The 17,880-nt window shown below is 51.5% G+C and overlaps 1 protein-coding gene across 1 annotated transcript in view; it reads right to left on the reverse strand.

The window, feature by feature from the left end:
* MPP3 (MAGUK p55 scaffold protein 3) overlaps positions 1–17,215 on the reverse strand; it is a 27,655-nt gene extending 10,440 nt beyond the window's left edge. The window contains exons 1-12 of the mRNA XM_019981337.2: positions 17,131–17,215; positions 16,749–16,825; positions 15,876–15,932; positions 15,512–15,630; positions 15,267–15,344; positions 13,983–14,063; positions 13,600–13,737; positions 9,711–9,792; positions 8,113–8,198; positions 6,265–6,339; positions 2,787–2,983; positions 483–547 (exon numbers count right to left, since the gene is read on the reverse strand). Of these exons, the coding sequence (XP_019836896.2) occupies positions 483–547; positions 2,787–2,983; positions 6,265–6,339; positions 8,113–8,198; positions 9,711–9,792; positions 13,600–13,737; positions 13,983–14,063; positions 15,267–15,344; positions 15,512–15,630; positions 15,876–15,900 (946 nt within the window). The 5' untranslated portion in view covers positions 15,901–15,932; positions 16,749–16,825; positions 17,131–17,215. The remainder of the gene's footprint in view (positions 1–482; positions 548–2,786; positions 2,984–6,264; positions 6,340–8,112; positions 8,199–9,710; positions 9,793–13,599; positions 13,738–13,982; positions 14,064–15,266; positions 15,345–15,511; positions 15,631–15,875; positions 15,933–16,748; positions 16,826–17,130) is intronic.
* Between the last annotated feature and the right edge of the window lie 665 nt (positions 17,216–17,880).

A 17,880-nucleotide genomic window follows, 5' to 3' on the forward strand; every position in this document is an offset into this window, starting at 1 on the left:
ATTTGAATTTAATTGGGAGTCCTTTTCTTTTATTTACCAAATCTGGCTGCTAACACAGAGGCGTGAGATCACTCACAGCCATCTCTAACCCCTTCCAGCATCAGTGGTTCTTATGTTGTCAAGGTCAGGGGACCCCTTGGGGATCTAAGGAAAGCCGTGGAGCCTCTCACAGACACAACACAACACCCACGATCTGCACACGATTCTGGAAGCGACATCATCATGCCCTGCAGTGTTATCTATGGGCCCCCAATATAGTAGCTCCTCTCCAGGGAATAGCTCCCCACCACCTACCCCCATTTCTCCTCCTGACCCCTCTCCCCAGCCCCTCCTCCCTCAGGAAGCCTCAGAGCTCAGACAGGAGTACCCGCTCCAGCCTAGCGCTTGCTTCTTCCCCACATGACGTCCCAGGGTCCTAGGGTCCTAACCCCAGCTCCTCCCTGAACTGCTTCCCTGAAGCGCCATCCTGCCAGACTACTCACAGGGGGGCTTCTTGAGGCTCTGGGGACTCGGCAGGGTGCCTGTGGCTCTCCGGTAGTTCAGTCGCCTATGGGGACAAAAGGAGATGGGCAGGCCAATGAGCTGGACGAGAGAACCAGTCAGAGGGAACCTTCTGGAAAACTCAAGGAAACCAAGGCCTAGATCCCACAGTGGGGTACAGCCTGGCACTCCAAGGGCCTCCTGGCTTCACACTGAGTTCCAGTGCAGAGGGACATTTGCACAGGTGCTCACCGGTTCGTGAGGAAAAAACTAAGTTTCTTGCTCTGAGAGATGCTTGCCCAGCCTAAGATGGTCATTCACACACAGAGGGGGCAGAGCCCAGTATCCATGGTCAGTGGTTGGTTGTTACTTTCCCAAAGCTGATTCTCAAGGAAAGGAAGCCCCTTCTCCATAGTCACCCGGCCTCTCCATCTCTGAGGAAGCCGGAAAAGAGCAGAATGACTCTTAGGAGAAGTCGAGGGTGAAAGTGACTCTAATTTAATGCCCTAACCACCCTCTCCCCAGCCCAGTGGAGAGCTCAGCCTGGCACTTTATTTATTTATTTATTTTTAGAGAAACATTGTGTTTAATGGTAAAGGTTAGCACACTCCAGCACCGGGCATGGCCTGGAGTCGAAGCAGCAGGGGTGGGTAGGTGACTTCCACGGAGCCTCACATGGCAAACAGGATGAGGAAGGCGACCATCAAACAGAAGAGCCCCATAGCCTCAGACACAGCCTGGCACTTTAGAAGCAGCTTCCAAGGCCTCATCTCTGAGCTGATACCCAGGGCTCCTGGAGGTATCTAGATTTCCACAATTAAATGCAGCTAGAGCACCTTCCCCCACAACCTGTGAAGCCAAAGATGCAGTTGGGTCTGAGGCTGCCCTGAGGAAACAGACCAGCAGTCTTCAAACCCCAGCCCCTCAGAATCACCTGGAATATCTGTTAGAACATAGAGCTCAGACTCTGGCCCTGGGGTCTCTGATTTAGCAGATCTGGGGCAGGGCCCAGGCAGGGACTGGCTTTTCTAACAAATTCCTAGGGAATGCTAATACACCTGGGAACCACACCAGGAGAGCCACTGAAATGGATGAATCCTGAGGTTTGTAGATACAGCGTCATTCCACACCCCTAAAATGGAAGAGGGCTACAAATCTCAGGAGAGGCATTGCAGGCATAAATGCCACACCCTCAGGGTTTACACTTTTGGAAATCTAGCCTAAGGAATCAATTTGAAATGTGAGGACCAGACTATATGCAAGATAATTATTACAGCCTTGTAGCAGTGAAACATTGAAGAGAGCTTCAAAGTACAGCCACAGGGAAGAAGAGAAATCACTTGAGGTATGACCTTTCTTCCCTGAAGCCTTTCATGCTAGCCCTGACTAGGGCCAGTGCTCCTGCTAAGACCTGGTATCCTCCACCCTCACACCCATCACATTTATATGAAGTGTTCGTCTGAACCACTTGTGACTTTTCAGCTAAACTGTCAGCTCCTGCAGGGCAGAAACCATAGTTGCTGCCTGTGAATAAATAGTACATCTCCTGATGAAATATTATATTACCATTAATTAATATTATATTGCAATTAATTGGGCTTCCCTGGTGGCTCAGATGGTAAAGAATCCACCTGCAATGTGGGAGACCTGGGTTTGATCCCTGGGTTGGGAAGATCCCCTAGAGAAGGGAATGGCAATTCCAGTATTCTTGCCTAGAGAATTCCATGGACAGAGGAGCCTGGCAGGCTACATAGTCCACGGGGTCTCAAAGAGTCGGATACGACTGAGTGACTTTCACTTTGACACTCTTCACTATTAATTAATAGTATGGAATAAATACTATTATTCTATAGTAATGTTAGAAATGCTCATGTCAAAATGTTAAGTTACCAAAAAAAAGAAAAGGCGAGACCTCAAATTCTATATACACCACTCACATAACAGGCACAAGAAAGAAAGAAATTATGCTGTTTAGATAGTGGTGAGACTGGGTAATTTTCTTTTCCTTATCCTCCTCTCCTGTATTTTTACATTTTATTTTTCAACTTGCCCAAGTAGGCATTATAAAATATACATTAATTTAATATAGTACAGATTTATATACACTGACTAAAATCTCAAATAGCCATCACTACTGATGACGAGAGAAGAACCAACATAGGCACAATTGGTACTTTGCTTACAGAAGGCCACTCCATGGGCACCCCCACCCCGGGGTTTGCTAGCAGAGATTTGGGGCTCTGCCATGTACTTACGCCTCCAGCCACTTTAGAACCACACCCCCTTACAACACGCCCCAGACCCACCTTTCCTGGAACTGCTTGGAAGGGATGAGGCCAGCTCGAAGGTTGGTGTCCCCCACTCGCTTGGCCTGCCACCACGTGGGATCATCCTGACTCACCACCTCCAGGACCTGCCTGCGCTGGAAGGGCAGTCCTGCCTCCTGGCAGGGAATGGCCCGGTCTTCCCGAGGGTTGTAGTGGAAGAGGGCCCTCATGAACACCTGCAGGGGAGGAGCTAGGTGAGACGGCCTGAAAGCACTGACGTGTCTATGCCACATGGAAAGCTGAAGAAGGCTGTTCACAATTAGGAAGAACAAGCAGTGTCAAGAATAGAAGACTAATCAGAAACCCACCACACCTATTTTCTTACTGTTCTTCAATCATTTTTAAGGGAAATCCATCAAGAATCAAAAAAATGGGGACTTCCTTGGTGGTAAAGTGGTTAAGACTCCACTCTCCCAAATGCAAGGGGCCCGGGTTCGATCCCTGGTCAGGGAACTAGATTCTCCACGCTGCAGCTAGGAGTTCACCTGCCACAACTAAAGTTCCTGCATGAGGCTGCAGAGAGGAAGGAGGATCCCGATCGCTGCAGTTGGGACCCGGTGCAGTCAAATAAATAAATAAATGCTTTAAAAAACATCAACTTGCTAAGCTATTTAAAAAAGAAAGAATCAGAAAACGATTCACGGATTTCCCTTTCCAACCTAAACATCTTCTTATTAACCTTACAATAGCCTCTCAGCCTACACAAAGCAACCATTAGTCTTGGGAGCAAAAAAGCAAAGGCAAGCACAATTTCTAACTCAAATGTTATTTCTGATATGCTAACTGCCGCTAATGATGTCAGCAGCCATCTGTTAAATAAGTAGTCTAGATGTTTTGATAAGAACATAAATATCAATGAAACTACTGTTACCAATTCTTCATCATCACTTTTCAGTGGGTAATTGACAGTCATGTCTTTGACAGCTCAGCCCTGTCTCATCAGTCACATACTTGGCCAACCCCCAGCTCTCTTCTGTACCCAGAAGCCATCCCTCTAGAGAACAGGATGGGAACAGCATTTGGTCCCATTTCTTCATTCTCTTCTATAATTCAGTGGCATGGATTTATTTATTCCTACTTCCAAATCATTATGGCCCATTGCTTCAACAACAAATAGGGGGGAAAAAAGGCCAGAGGTTTTCCTTAGACAAATCCAAATCCTTTAGGTGCCAAGCAAAAGAGATTCAGTTAGACGACAGTATGAATTTTCTGGCCGTATATTAATATTATGAGGACAGGGACCCTCATTTAGCCATACATGTCACCAGGCTCCCAGGCACTCAAAAGGCGGCCAGCCCTGACCAAGCGTCTAGCTAAAAGAAAAATATTCAGAAAGGATGGACTAAGAGATAGGCTACCCATTTTGTCCTCCAGGAAAACCAAATCCTCTTCCTGTATCAAGTTAGAACCTGCAGAAGCTGCATATGGAGATCATACCAGCTTGTCCCAGGAAGAACAACCTTCCATCAGGTATTATGTGTGCCCTGGGATTCAACTGAAGGTGCAAATAAGAAATCGTCATATGAAGATGATTTCTTCATTTGCGTAAAAAAAACCATAAAAGACATTGTCTGCTGTTAATTGCCATTCATCAAAATATTTACTGAAATCTACTCTATGCCAAGTGTTTTCATGCCCTATCTTTTCTGCTCCTGGTTCTGGGAGGTAGGGGTGGAAAATTAGTTTTCTTGAAAAAATCAGCATGCTTCCTTCCATCTTCCAAGAGAAGTATGTAATTCATTATGTTCTCCTTTTTGCCTTGGCTGCCAGAAAGTTCAGATCCAAGTTTACTGGGAAGTCAGAGTAATGCCTCTTCCATCCTCCCTACCACCACGTCAGCTCAGGGCTTAACAATCTCTCACCTGGGCTTTTACAACAGACTCCTACCAGGTGCCTGGAACCCCATCTCCACCCTCCTCCACTCACTGCCCTAGGGAGCTTTGTAAAACACAAATGTGATATCCATCGCTTCCCTCTCAGAACCAAACAAGCAAAGAACACCAAAAAACTAAATACCTTTAGGAGCTTCTCACTGCCTCTGAGGCTGTTACTTGGCCTGTGGGGTGCCTTCCCATATTCCCCGGGGGCCTCACCTTTTCAGTGCACCCCACCCTGACTGCCTAATGACTTCCTCCAGCCACTGGGATCTGCTCTCCCCTAATCCAGCAGAGAGGAACTGCTGGGAATTAACCCCTGGGGTACAGCCTGGTGAGAGCTGGTATCTAGATTCCCATCCTCCCCAGCTCTCCCAGCTGTTAGGAGGAATGGAGGAGGCATGGTCTACAGGGGACGCCGAATTCTGAAGCAGGATTAAGTTCTGGTTGTCTGCGGTGGTAACTTGCTGAGAAGACACCCTTTGTTGCACTGGCTACCTTCCCTTCCCCAACCCTGTTCTGCTGTTTCCTGGGGTCACTGGCAAATGCCAAAACTCTGAACAAAGCATTCAAGGCCATTCAGACAGAGCCTTAACCCACCTCACCAGCACACCCCCTTCCTCCTCCTGGAGCCCCACACAATGCACTTTCTCATGGACCTCATACTCCTCTGCCATGTCTGTGAGCCGCCGCTTATGCAGACCTTTCTGCCTGCCCTTCTCTTCTCCCTCTTCTTCTAGGCTCACTGCCAACCCTCCTATTATGTACCACCTTCCAAAGTGCCTAGGGACTTCCCTGGTGGTCCAGTGGTTAAGAATCCACCTGCCAATGCAGGGACACGGGTTCGATCCCCGGTCTGGGAAGCCCATGTGCCACAACTACTGAGCCCTAGAGCCCCATGCTCTTCAACAAGAGAAACCATTGTAATGGGAAGTTCGTGAACACAACTAGGGAGCAGCCCCTGCTCACTGCAACCAGAGAAAGCCCACATGCAGCAACAAGGACCCAGTGAAGGGAAAAAGAAAGTGCCTAGAACTCTGCTGCAGTCCATAGGTCACAAAGAGTCAAACACAACTGAGCGACTGAACTGAGAACTCTGCACAGAATTTTCCTGAAGCACTTATCACGTAACAAGGAGACACTGGGTCCCCGGCCTCCCCTACTGAACCAGGCAACCTCTAAGCTACTAATCATCCTGGTCTCCAGCATCTGGCAGGGCGCTTGGCACAGAGCAGGTGCCCACCAAAGGTAGGCTCCACTAGGAATTAAACAAATGGCAGTTACTTAATTGGGCCTGAAGCCGGAACATTTGGTATCTTCTCCTCCTCTTCATGGCCTGGCTTTTCTACTTCAATTAGAAGACTCTTGTCTTTTATTAGTAAGCTACGTCAAATCCTGTTTAGAAGAGATGGGGTACAAACAAATGAATCACTTGGTGACTGAATTGCAGGTCTCTACCGAGCACTTGCTCCGAGGACCAGATGGATGATCTCTTCCCAAGTGACTGTTTCAAAGACAGGGCTGGAGTCCCACCACCCCCACCACCCGCCTTGCCCACTCCCTTGCCTTCAGCTCCGCCATACCTTGCTGTCCTTTAGGCGGTCTTCCTCCTGGGTGGCTGGGATGATTTTCAGGGTGATGGATCCCTGGGATTGTGCCTGAAAGGAGACAGCACATGACCATATCATCTCCCAGGTCTAACCCTCCAGGACATCACATGTTACCTCCCAGATCTGGAAACTCACATGCAGAAGGAAAGTTGGACGTGCAGCCTCCCCTATGACCTGCCCTTCTGTGGTGGCACCCAGATGAATTAACTGAAGCATTTTTATGGGACAAAGGGATAGAACACTTTTCTCTTTTTTTTTCGGCCACACCACGCAGCTTGCAATATCTTAGTTCCCTGACCAGGGATTGAACCTTGGCCCTGGAGAATTGAAGGCGTGGAGTCCTAACCACTGGAGCACTAGGAAAGTCCCCAGAAGATTTTAAATGAGAACTTGAGAACAATGCATACAACAGATACAGCTCTCTCTCTCCCTTCTGACCTCTAGTGCCCCCAAGCACTGCCCTTCTTTTCTCTTGGGTTATTTTCATATCATCGTTCAATTTCATTTTCCTCTTTCCTGCCTGATTTGGGGCTGGTTCCCAACCAGCACTTCCCTGTTGACCTGCATCTTCCCCAGTCTCAGGCCACTCCATCTTCCCCAATCTCGGGTCCCCCTCCCTTCTACCAGAGACAGATGCTGCACCCCACGTGGGGGCCCATGGGGAAGCACGTGTCGGCCCATTAAAGCACATCTCACCCAATGCTGTCCCTGATCCCGCCTCACTCTGGAAAATGGAGGCTGGTGCCCAGAACCAGGGGAAAAGGAGAGGGGGCAGAAAGACTGAAGGGTCTGCCTGCAACCAGGGTCCCCTATAGCGGGGGCCTTAAAGAGTGAGCCTCCGAACTTGAGATCTCATCCCATTTCCGCTCCCCCCAAACCATTAAAAGTTAGCAAACAGTGTCATGCTGGAAGAGGATGCCTGAAGATTATAGAGGTCAGAACTATGACAGGGGCTTTCTATAATTTCAGTTTTGACTTCCATTCCCAGAATGGACTGAGAAGGTTGTTTCCATCCCAGCACTGGCTACCCTAGAATCCCCTCGCAGTTGTGAAGTGCAATGCCCTCTTCCAGATGTTTACATCCTAATGATAACTATGCCTTGGTTGAGAAACCATCCCTACCCCTATTGTACAGGGAAGGAAATCAAAACTTGATGATTTGATGACTTGTCCATCAAGGTTACACAAGACACCCCTGGTGGCTCAGTTAGTAAAGAATCTGCCTGCCAATGCAGGAGACCTGGGTTTAATCCCTGGGTCGGGAAGATCCTCTGGAGAAGGAAATGGCAACTCACTCTAGTATTCTTGCCTGGGAAATCCCATGGACAGAGGAGCCTGGTGGGCTACAGTCCATGGGGTCACGAAAGAATCAGACACAACTTAGTGACTAAACCACCACCACCACCAAGGTTGCACAATTGTAACGTGATGGAGACAAGATTCTAACCCAGGACCAGCTGACCCCAAAGCCCTTGCTCTCCTGCACTACAGCCTTTTACTCCATATTCCTCAGCTCTTTGGAAGAGGGGACCCTTTCAAGAGGGTCTTCTAGAAGGATCCTCAGGAAACAAGGCTGGGGGTAGGGAGGATGGCTGTGCTGAAGACAGGGTCTGAGAGAGGCAGATGGTCTGGGCACTCCCTTCCTCCTGTCCCCGACACCCTCCACCCCCGCCCCAGTGCAGGGCACACTGTAAGGTCACCAGGCTTGCAGTCTCCCCATGAAAACAGGGAGACTGGGCTAGATCAGTCCCGGCTCCAGGAAGTGCCCTGCTCTGGGTCTCTGAAGAACCACGGCACCCCCGGCTCACGCAGGGCACAGACCAGAATCTGGCTAATCTCATCGGGCCGCTTGTGCAGGACTGTGATCCCGTTCACTTCCCGGAGCTCGTCTCCAACGTGGACCAGGCCTAGGAGACACAGGGGCTGACCGTCAGCACAGCAAGGGGTCCAAGGTTCCCAGAGCGCGAAGTTTTAGGCACCTCTGGCACCTGCCTACAGAACCCAAGCAGGGGAGATTCAAGGCTTAAAGGTAGTGGATGGGACTGGGATGAACTTATCCCCAGGTGTGCTGGGTGGCTCACCTCAAATCACAGCCTCACAGCAGCCTGGCAAAACCCTCCAGTTTACAAACAGTCAGCTGAGATTCAGAAAAGTGATGCAGCTTGCCCAAGGCCACACTGCTAAGAAATAATGGAGCCAGTGCACAGATGCAGTTACTTGGCTATAGAAAGCCCATGTTCTTTCTGCTGTCACCTCTGCTTCTTTAAAAATATCATTAACTCTTCCCCTTCCTGGGTGTACAGACATAACTCCAAGGACATCCTTCTCCAATTTTACATGAAAACTGAAGGGCGCCAGAGAAGATGGAGTCAGGAGTGTTAGACACACCTGTCTGTTGGCTTCTGCTTTAATGATAAGCAACTCTGCATATGGGGCCCTATTTGCCACTCAACATGGACACCAGTCCAGAAGCAGAAGCATCACCCAGGACGCAGGAAGGGCTGCAGAAGTCTTGGGCCCACCCAAGACCTGCTGAGTCAGAATCTGCATTTTAACAAGACACTCGGGCCATTTCCGTGCTTGTTAATGGGAGGCACTGGTCTTAGGGCTCCCACCACAATGGTCCCCAGACTTTTGGGGGCAACACTCCCCTACACCAGGAGATCTGCCTCCCAACTTAGTTCCTCCACACACCAAAGATTCTTTTTCTTTTAATTTTTTATTTTATATTGGCGTATAGTTGATTAACAATGTTGTCAGTTTCAGGTGTACAGTAAAGTGATTCAGTTACATACATACATGTATCTATTCTTTTTCAAATTCTTTTCCCACGTAGGATATTACAGAGTACTGAGCAGAGTTTCCTGTGCTATCTATATTCAGTAGGTCCTTGTTGGTTATCCATTTTAAATACAGCAGTGTTTACATGTCAATCCCAGACTTCCTATCCCCTCTCCTGCCCATCCTCTCAGGTAACCATAAGTTTGTTCTCTAAATCCGTGAGTCTGTTTCACAACAGTGATTCTTAACTTGTTTTCTACTCAAACAAATCAGGGACATGAACACCCTTCCCATGGTAACTGAGGCTGGCTAAGGCAGCTGGGGTGTCAGGAAAGGGTGTCTTGCTCCCTAGTTAGGATTTACCTACCAAGCTCAACTACCGCAATCCCCAGGCTAAGCCAATGCACAAACCCTCCTGATCACCCTCAAAGGACTCCATGCCTGACCTATTTTCAAACAAATAAATTTTCTACTGGGCTTAGGAAGGAGAAGAGAATTCCAGTCCGACTCCCAGAAAGTAAAGCACATCCCGAACAGGTGAGCCAATGGGAGAAGGAAAGGAGACCCATGACCAAAGGAGGAAGGCTGGGGGGGACCATGGCCATGACCGTGGCCAGGCCAGCATTGATGCCACTCACCGCTCCGGTCTGCTGCGCCCCCTCGCATGATCCTGGCCACCACGACAGCCCCTGAGTGCTCATCCCGCCGGATGGTGGCCCCCTGCATCAGAGACAGAGCAGGCAGGCCCCTAAGAAGCAGCCCCAAATCTCAGACTCTGACTCTCTGGACCAGAGAGAGCCTCCCCCTCCCACCCCTGTTTCTCCCTCTGCCACCCCAGGGGGGACAGCCCAGCAGGCACCTTGCCATGCTGAGGACAAAATAAAACCAACATCTCAAATTAGTATAGCACAGCACTTTAAACAAAGCACGACTGTAATGCTGTCACAGCCTCATGTGACAGGTAAGCGACAGGGGCACAGAGAAGGTAAGCACCTTCAAGGTCACCCAGCTTTCTGGGATGCCAAATGCAGTGTTTTCTCTATCACATCACAGCCCTTGCCTCTTGCAAAGACATTTAATCATGAGGAGAATACGTGCCAGCAAATTCTCAACCTGCCTTGAGCCAATCACAGGGTTACCAGGCCTTCTGTTGTTGCCAAGGGGAACCAACTATGCCCCAGGCGGAGCTTTGGACCAGGACTTGGCCCCCAAAACACGGCAGACATGATGTCTAGGATGAGAAGGGCACTAACAAGCTCTCGTGCACCAGGCAGGCTGGGCTGTGGCAGGGCAGGGCAGCAGTCAGGAGTTGAATGGCCCTGGGTTTGAATCCAGTCTGTCATTTACTAAGAACAATGGCCTTCCGTTAGCAAGGAAGCCCCTCATCTTCTCTGCGACTGTTTCCTCTGGGGTGTGGGAAAGCATTTGACTCTTGGGGTTGTTGCAAGGTTAACATTAGATATCACAGGCCAGGCACTTAGTACAAAGTAAGTGCTCAATATGGGCTTCCCTGGTAGCTCAGCTGGTAAAAAACCTGCCTGCAATGCAGGAGACCTTGGTTCAATTCCTGGATTGAGAAAATCCCCTGGAGAAGGGACAGGGTACCCACTCCAGTATACATGGGCTTCCCTCGTGGCTCAGACGGTAAAGAATCTGCCTGCAAGGCGGGAGACCTGGGTTCGATCCTGGGTCAAGAAGATGCCCTGAATGAGACCCACTCCAGTATTCTTGCCTGGAGAATCCCAATGGACAGAGATGCTTGGCAGGCTACAGTCCATGGGGTTGCAGAGTCAGGCACAACTGAGTGACTAAGCACAAGTGTTCAATACATGCTGCTGCTGCTGCTAAGTCACTTCAGTCGTGTTCGACTCTGTGCGACCCCATAGACGGCAGCCCACCAGGCTCCCCCATCCCTGGGATTCTCCAGACAAGAACACTGGAGTGGGTTGCCATTTCCTTCTCCAATGCATGAAAGTGAAAAGTTAAAGTGAAGTCGCTCAGTCGTGTCTGACTCCTAGTGACCCCACGGACTACAGCCCACCAGGCTCCTCCGTCCATGGGATTCTCCAGGCAAGACATGCTAACCACTAATTATTGGCTGTAAGTGCAAACACACTGGCACGCTTTATCACTGACTTCATTTGAAGTCCATAAAATGAATGTTGCTGGAAAGAGAGACCAGCAGCTAAGAACCCTGTGGCTTCTTGCCCCTCAGACCATCAAACTTGCCAGCATCTCTGTCCACCCTCTCCTCCTTTTCCCCAAGTCAGAGGAGGGGACCCTCCTGGATAGGCTGGTCCCTCCATCTCCCTCCCTCCCTCTCCTGCATTCTCAATGCCCCCTCCCCAGTGGCACCTTCTCCTGGTTCTAAAAATATTATCAAGCCTGTCCCATCATTAAAAATGTGGCAGCCCCATCCAGTGGATGCCAGTCTCCATTCCTTCGGAACAAGCTTCTCAAAGAGGCATCTGCTCTGACTCACTCCCTGCCCGCCTCAAGTGCACAAGCAAAAGGACCAGCGACCCGCGAGCTGCCATCTCAATCGCCACGCTCAGTCTCCTCTCTCTGATCTTCTGATTTGCCCTTTCCCTGGAATGCTCTCTTAGCCTGGGCCCTGGTGACACCTCTTTCACGGTACTTCTCAGTGACCAACTGGTCTCCTTGGCTGAGTCTTCCTATATCTGTCTTTTAAATGTTGATTAAAGGGCCAGCACTTGGCCCGTGTCCTCTCCTTGTCTCTTTCCATACACGCTTCACCCAGGCGGTCTCAGCCTCTCAGATGGGATTGTAACCCCTTCTGGATGCTGGCAGCTACCAAGTCCGCATCTCTACACACCTAAGCCTTTATCTCCTGGACATCTCCACTTGCGGGCACCCATGCCTCTTGAATTCAATGGATCCTAAGTTTCTCTTTATTCCCCCTTTTGAATCATGGTCCCACTGCCCACCTGTCATCCCAGCTGGACACCTTCACTTTATATCCAAGATGCCTCCTCAGATTCCTGCCCAAGCTGGGGCAGTCACAAAGTGACATTAATTTTATTTCTGATGTATTTCTTGGATTCCTCTTCCCTCTTCCCACAAACCAAGGTCAAGCTCTGTCTCTGAACCATATGTATTTGGCCCCCACTCTCAAATAAGTCCTCTGTTTCCCCCTCCAGGTGACTTTCTACTTCATAGCCAAGATGATCTTTCAAACTGAAAATCTGACCATTTTATTTCTTACTTAAAACCCTTCAGTGGCTCCCCACTACCTTCAGAGTCCAGGCAAGCAACTGTGGGTGACAATCCAGTCTTTACGCTCTCCTAATGATCTGGCCTCACCTCTGTCACACTTGACCTCCAACTTGGCCAGTTCCCTGAATCTACCATGCCGTTCACCTTCCCATGGCTCTGTTCATGCAGTTCTACTGGTAGAATGCCCTTCTTCTCCCCCTTCCCTCTGGAAAAATTCTGTTCTTTTTAAAAAAAAATTTAGCATGGGCATCACCTCTTCCAGGACACCCCAGTTACTACCTTCTATAAACTTTCAGAGGGTGATGACTAAGTCTGTTAATTTTTTTGGCTTTGCCATGGAGCATGTGGGCTCTTAGTTCCCCAACCAGGGATTGAACCCACAGCCCCTGCATTGGAAGGACAGAGTCTTAATCACTGGGCCACCGGGGAACCCCATGGAAGTCTTAACCCTCTCTGAACTGCCCGCACCTAACATGGTGCCTGGCACACAGAAGGGTTCACGGTGTGTTTCCCGAGTAGATGGATGACTGCCCCCATTTTGAAAGTAAAGAATCAAAAGCAGAGGAGAACTCTGGCCAGTGTGCAGAAGCGGTTCATCTGAGGTCACTTGGTGAAAGTTGACAGTGAAGAAGGCCAGCTGTGGTATTCTCTAGGGCACGCCCTCAATTCTCTGGACTGCTGCTACTTCCCTCCATCTAATAAACAAATCTGTCCCTTAGCTCGGTAAATCAATGCTGAACCGGGACCAATGATAACAATCTGTCAGCTGCAAAGAAGAATGGCTGCTACCCTGGGTTTCCTCAGAATTCAAAATAGAGGTTGGCCAACTTTTTCTGGAAAGGATCAAGTATAAATGTTTTACACTTTGCAGGCAACACGGATTCCACTGAGTCTGCCATTGCCATGTAAAGGCGGGGCCCCTAGACATGTAAATGAACTGGATGGCCAGGCACCAAAAAAACTTCATTTACAAACACTGACTGGCTTGGGTTTGGCTGTTGCATCATAGTTTGCCAACCTCTTGTTCAGAGCATGATGATCAGGGCTGCCCTGAACAGTTGTACAGGTTCTCAACTGCACAAAGGAGCTTGGCCACAGCAAAGGGAGGCTGAATCTACCCAGAGAAAGGAGTACTCTGCACACAGTGGTGTCACAGGGACTAGTGGCGGCCTTGACAAAGCTGCCATCATTTACTCCAAAGACTGCAGTGGGGGGGGTCCCTTCTTGGGTTTCTCAGTGGGTGGGTGGGAAACAGGGAGAGCGTGGGGAAGAGAGGTGAGGACCACATACCAAGGGTTCTTTGTTTTTCACCAGGCGGACAATCTTCACCGATTCTTCATCAAAATCCTCATCGATATTATCGGGCAGAGGGGGAAGAACGGGGTCAAAATTCTTCTGAGCGACTGTGTCGTGTACCATGAGCATGGCCTATCATGAAAGCAAGACAACAGAAGGGCTAGCCTCCAAAGCACATGGGGGTCCAGGGGACCTAGCCAGGGGGCAGTGGTTCAGGGTCCCAGATCTCATGCCAGAGAGATGACCTCCCCAGACACTTAGGCTGAGGAACCCTAACTCAGAAATCTCCTTTCCTCAGTTTCATGGCCAAGCACTCCTCCTATCCCCATCCCGGGAGACACAGATGCGTGGGTAGGCAGGGACTGTGGCGTGACTACCCTGAGGTGGGGGGTGGACAGCAGCTGGAGCAGCTCCCTCTCATCACTGTGCACGGAGGCGGCCTGCAGCTCCTCCATCACCTGCAGGGGAAGGAGAGAGAAGGCCACAGATGGCTGCAGTTGCTGCGAGCCTCCTGGGAGTCACCCAAGGGGAAACCCTGCTCCCTGGGCCCCCCAGCCACGACTACAGCACCAGGGGGCGTTGGACCCTCAGTCACTCCAGATCTGTGGCTCCCAGGGAAGTCATTCCAGGGATCAGAGAGCATGAGAAGCCTCTACAGGCTAATCCTAATGGGAGCTAATTTATGAAGGCTTTCCTGGGTGCTGTTTGCCTCACATGGATTAACTCTCACAACAAACTAGATGGAGCAGGTACTATTATTTGGCCATTTCACTGGTGAGAAGTAAATGAGAGAGATTAAATATTCTGCCCAAGGTCCCCAAGGTAGTGAATGGCACCACCAGGACTTGAACCTGGGCTTATCTAGCTCTGTTGTCTCTACCCTCACCATATTTTCCAGATGAGGAAATTGGGGCTCAGAGAGGTTGAATGACTTGTTTAGGGTCACAGAGCTAATATTAGAGGCAGTGCTGCGCCTAGGAGCCTGACAACCTAACCTGCTCCTAATGGCATCTCACAGGCAAGAAAGGCAGGGAATCTGCCCCCATCCCTCGCTAGGCTATCTGCTGGGGTGACATGATTTTATTCAGAAACTGGCTTCAGTAATCAACTAGGACAGGTCCACAAGAAATAAGGAAGGATTCCTTTAAAAAACAAGAAGCCTAGGAATTCCTTGGCAGTTCAGTGGCTAGGACTCGGCATTTTCACTGCCTGGGGCCCAGCGATCAAAGCCCAGGGTTCAATCCCTGGTGGACCCCACAAACTACTAAGGAGCAGCCAAAACAACAAAAAACAAGAAGATGCAAGTCCCTGGACCCAGGACTTCACATCGGGCCTCACAAAGCACAGATATGCAGTGTGCATGTTTGACCTATTCTTGTCGCCAGCCCTCAACTGTTTGGGAACTGCTCTTATCACAGCTGGGAAAACTGACTTTCTCGGGAACACACAGTAAGTGGGTGTCACCATGTCGCCATGGCCCCTGGCCCTGTCCAAGGCTCACCAGTTTCTCCCTGCCTATCAGGAGGCCCAGGGAAGAGGTGAAGGGGAGGAGACGTTCTTCACCTTGGGGCTCCTGAGCCCTGATGGTCCCTTGCTAAGCAATGGCAAGCAGCTAGGGGTGGGAGAGGGGCTGAGGCCAGAAGGAGAAACTGGGGGCTTACATCCTCGGCGAGGGCCACAGCGCTGTGCAGGACGGGGGTTGGACTTTGCCTCTCGTAATAGCGAAGCTTCTCGTGAATCTGCAAACACAGCCGAACTCAGGCTGGGGTCTCCCAAGACAACTGTCCAGATGTACCCTGGATGTCACACAACCCACCCACAGCTGTGAGGATGCCTGGGGCTGCAGACCAGGTCATTCAGAGGGCAGCATAAGGCAAAGACCTTCCTGGGGCAGAAAGGACTTTACCTTCATTAAATAACTGAGGCTTTTTTCACTGAAAACATCCCTCAGAAAGCCCATCTCTTCCTTGTGGTTGGAGTCAGGTCTCAGCTGAGACGTCAGTAGTGCCAGAGTTTCATGCAAACCTGAGGACGGAGTGAGAAAAACACAGTAGAGCCAATGCAGTGGCTACTTCCTGCCCCACGGGACCCCGAGCAGACCTTCCAACAGTATGTCAGCCCTGCCGGGGGCACATTTTCTCCCCCCCCGGCTCTCATTCCCAGGGCTCCGAGCCAACACCGGTAGCAGCTGCTTTCTTTGCTGCCCCAGGTTGCTGGGGCAGGCTCTTGTCTTCAGGACTGTGGCAGGCCCGGCCCCGGGAGACACTCACCGGAGTCCTCAGACAGCACCGGCATGTCTGTGCCGCTTAGATCTCTGTCTGTGGATTCTGGGAGAAAAAGAGGGGATGGGGTGGGATGTGAAACTCTGGCAAGCTTATTCAATCAACAAACAGTGATTACACATGTACTGTGACTGTCCATGACCAATTCGGGGACAGAAGGGATGGGAACAAATTCTCCACTCAGTTTTTTCAGAGAGGAAGGAAAGAAAACCAAGCTTGCTTTGTGCTCCCAATGTGTCAAGCACTGTCCTGGCGATTTCATATGACATTTTTCTTAATCTCTTCAAAGCCCTGAGGAACGGACATTAATATTTCCATTCACCTGATGAAGAAACAGAGGCTGTGGGGAGGGCCGTTCAGTAAATTGTAGATCAGAATCTATACTCCGTTGGCCCTTCCAGGCGGGTATCAGGTGAGAAGTGGTCCCTGCCTGACAGCGGGTGCTGTCCTTCACAGCTCGCCCCTCCTCTGTGGCCTTCTAAGGGGCTTCTCTCAAGTCTCCTGACTGTCAACAAGTACCTAGCTGGGCCTACAAGCCCCTCCTTTCCCACCATTCCCAAGCCCCAACCAGAAGCGATCCTGCCCCCAAAATAGAGCGTAAAGAGGAGGTGGAGAGAGGAGAGTCGTGTCTACTATGCCGGCGGGGGGAGCCCTATCTCGGCAGGCCCCCCTACGTGTTTTGCAGCACGTGGATCTCAAAAAGTCCTCCTTCAGAAGGGGATAAGGAAGAGTAATGATTCATTCATTCCGCAAACATGGAGCCAGCCCCACAGCGCCCGCCCGAGTCCCGCGGACACCAAGACGCAGAAGAATGGTCCCCGGCCCTCCAGCCACCGCCCCGCCCCCCTACGCCAGACTCACCCTCTGGCTCCTTCGAGCTGTGCCCCCAACTCCCCCAGGCAGCCAAGCACAGACTCCGGCTCGCTTTGGGAAGGAACCTGTGGGACCAACAAGGAGCGCGGCTGGGAGAAGGCGAGGCAGGACCTGGGGGACGCTGGGGGCTGTCTCGGAGGATGCGGGCCGGCAGGAAAGGAGCGGTGCGCATGGAGGAGGGGGTGGGCGCGGAGAGGAGGCCAGGGACGGAGGGGCGGGGACTGAGTCCCCCCCACCCCCGCTCTCACCAAGCTGGGGCGGGGGGGTTCCCTGGGCCGCGAGGCTGCCTGTGCAGGAGAGGCGGGTCTTAGCCCATCCTCCCCTCCTTACGGGCCTGAGTCCGTGGTCCATCGCCCGCGCCGGTTCCTACCTGGGCGAGCCGGGATCTCAGCTCCAGACCCGGAGCCGCGCGGGTGCCTGGAGCCTCGGCGGCCGCTGGCTCCGCCTTCCCGGCCCCTCCCTGCCGCGGCCGCGCGGGCGGGGGTGGCGGAGCCGGAGGAGGCGAGGCGTGGAGGGGAGGAGGAGGAAGGGGGCGCGCGGGGGGAGGGGGAGGGGCGGAGGGCGCCCGCCGCGTCTGGCACCGCCAGTCCCCTGCCGGCCTGGGCTTCGCTCTCCTGCGTTGTACCCCCTCCTCCGTATCCTCCCACCCGAGCCTCGAGGAGCTCCCTGCCTTGTGTCCCCAACCAGGGCACACAGCCAACCTTCCCTCCGCCCCCGTCGCCCGCACATTACCCACCCCCGCTCCCCCCACCCCCGACACACACACACAAACCGAGTGCTGAAAGGTGGACGCTTGCTTAACACAGATTTCGATTTTGCAAACATTTATTGCGCGCCTTCCAAGTGCCAGGCGCTGTGCCAGGGGCTGGGGGTTCCGCGAGCACCCAGGCAGGGATACTGGATTTGAGAGACTCCCAGGCCCGGAAAGGAGGACCGGTCAGACGCCAGGGCAACTCGCTGTAACAATACAACGATGCTGGGAAAGATTTATCGGTGCGCGGGGCCCTGGGGGAGCGGAGAAAGGAGAGAGAAGTCGAGTCGGGAAGACTGCAAGGCTCGATTCTGCCCGGCTGTAGTAGGCGGGGGTGGATCTGCCGGGAAACGGCGGCTCGTGTGCAGG

Source organism: Bos indicus, chromosome 19 (genome assembly GCF_029378745.1).
Source record: "Bos indicus isolate NIAB-ARS_2022 breed Sahiwal x Tharparkar chromosome 19, NIAB-ARS_B.indTharparkar_mat_pri_1.0, whole genome shotgun sequence".
In the NCBI taxonomy this organism is placed as follows: domain Eukaryota; kingdom Metazoa; phylum Chordata; class Mammalia; order Artiodactyla; family Bovidae; genus Bos; species Bos indicus.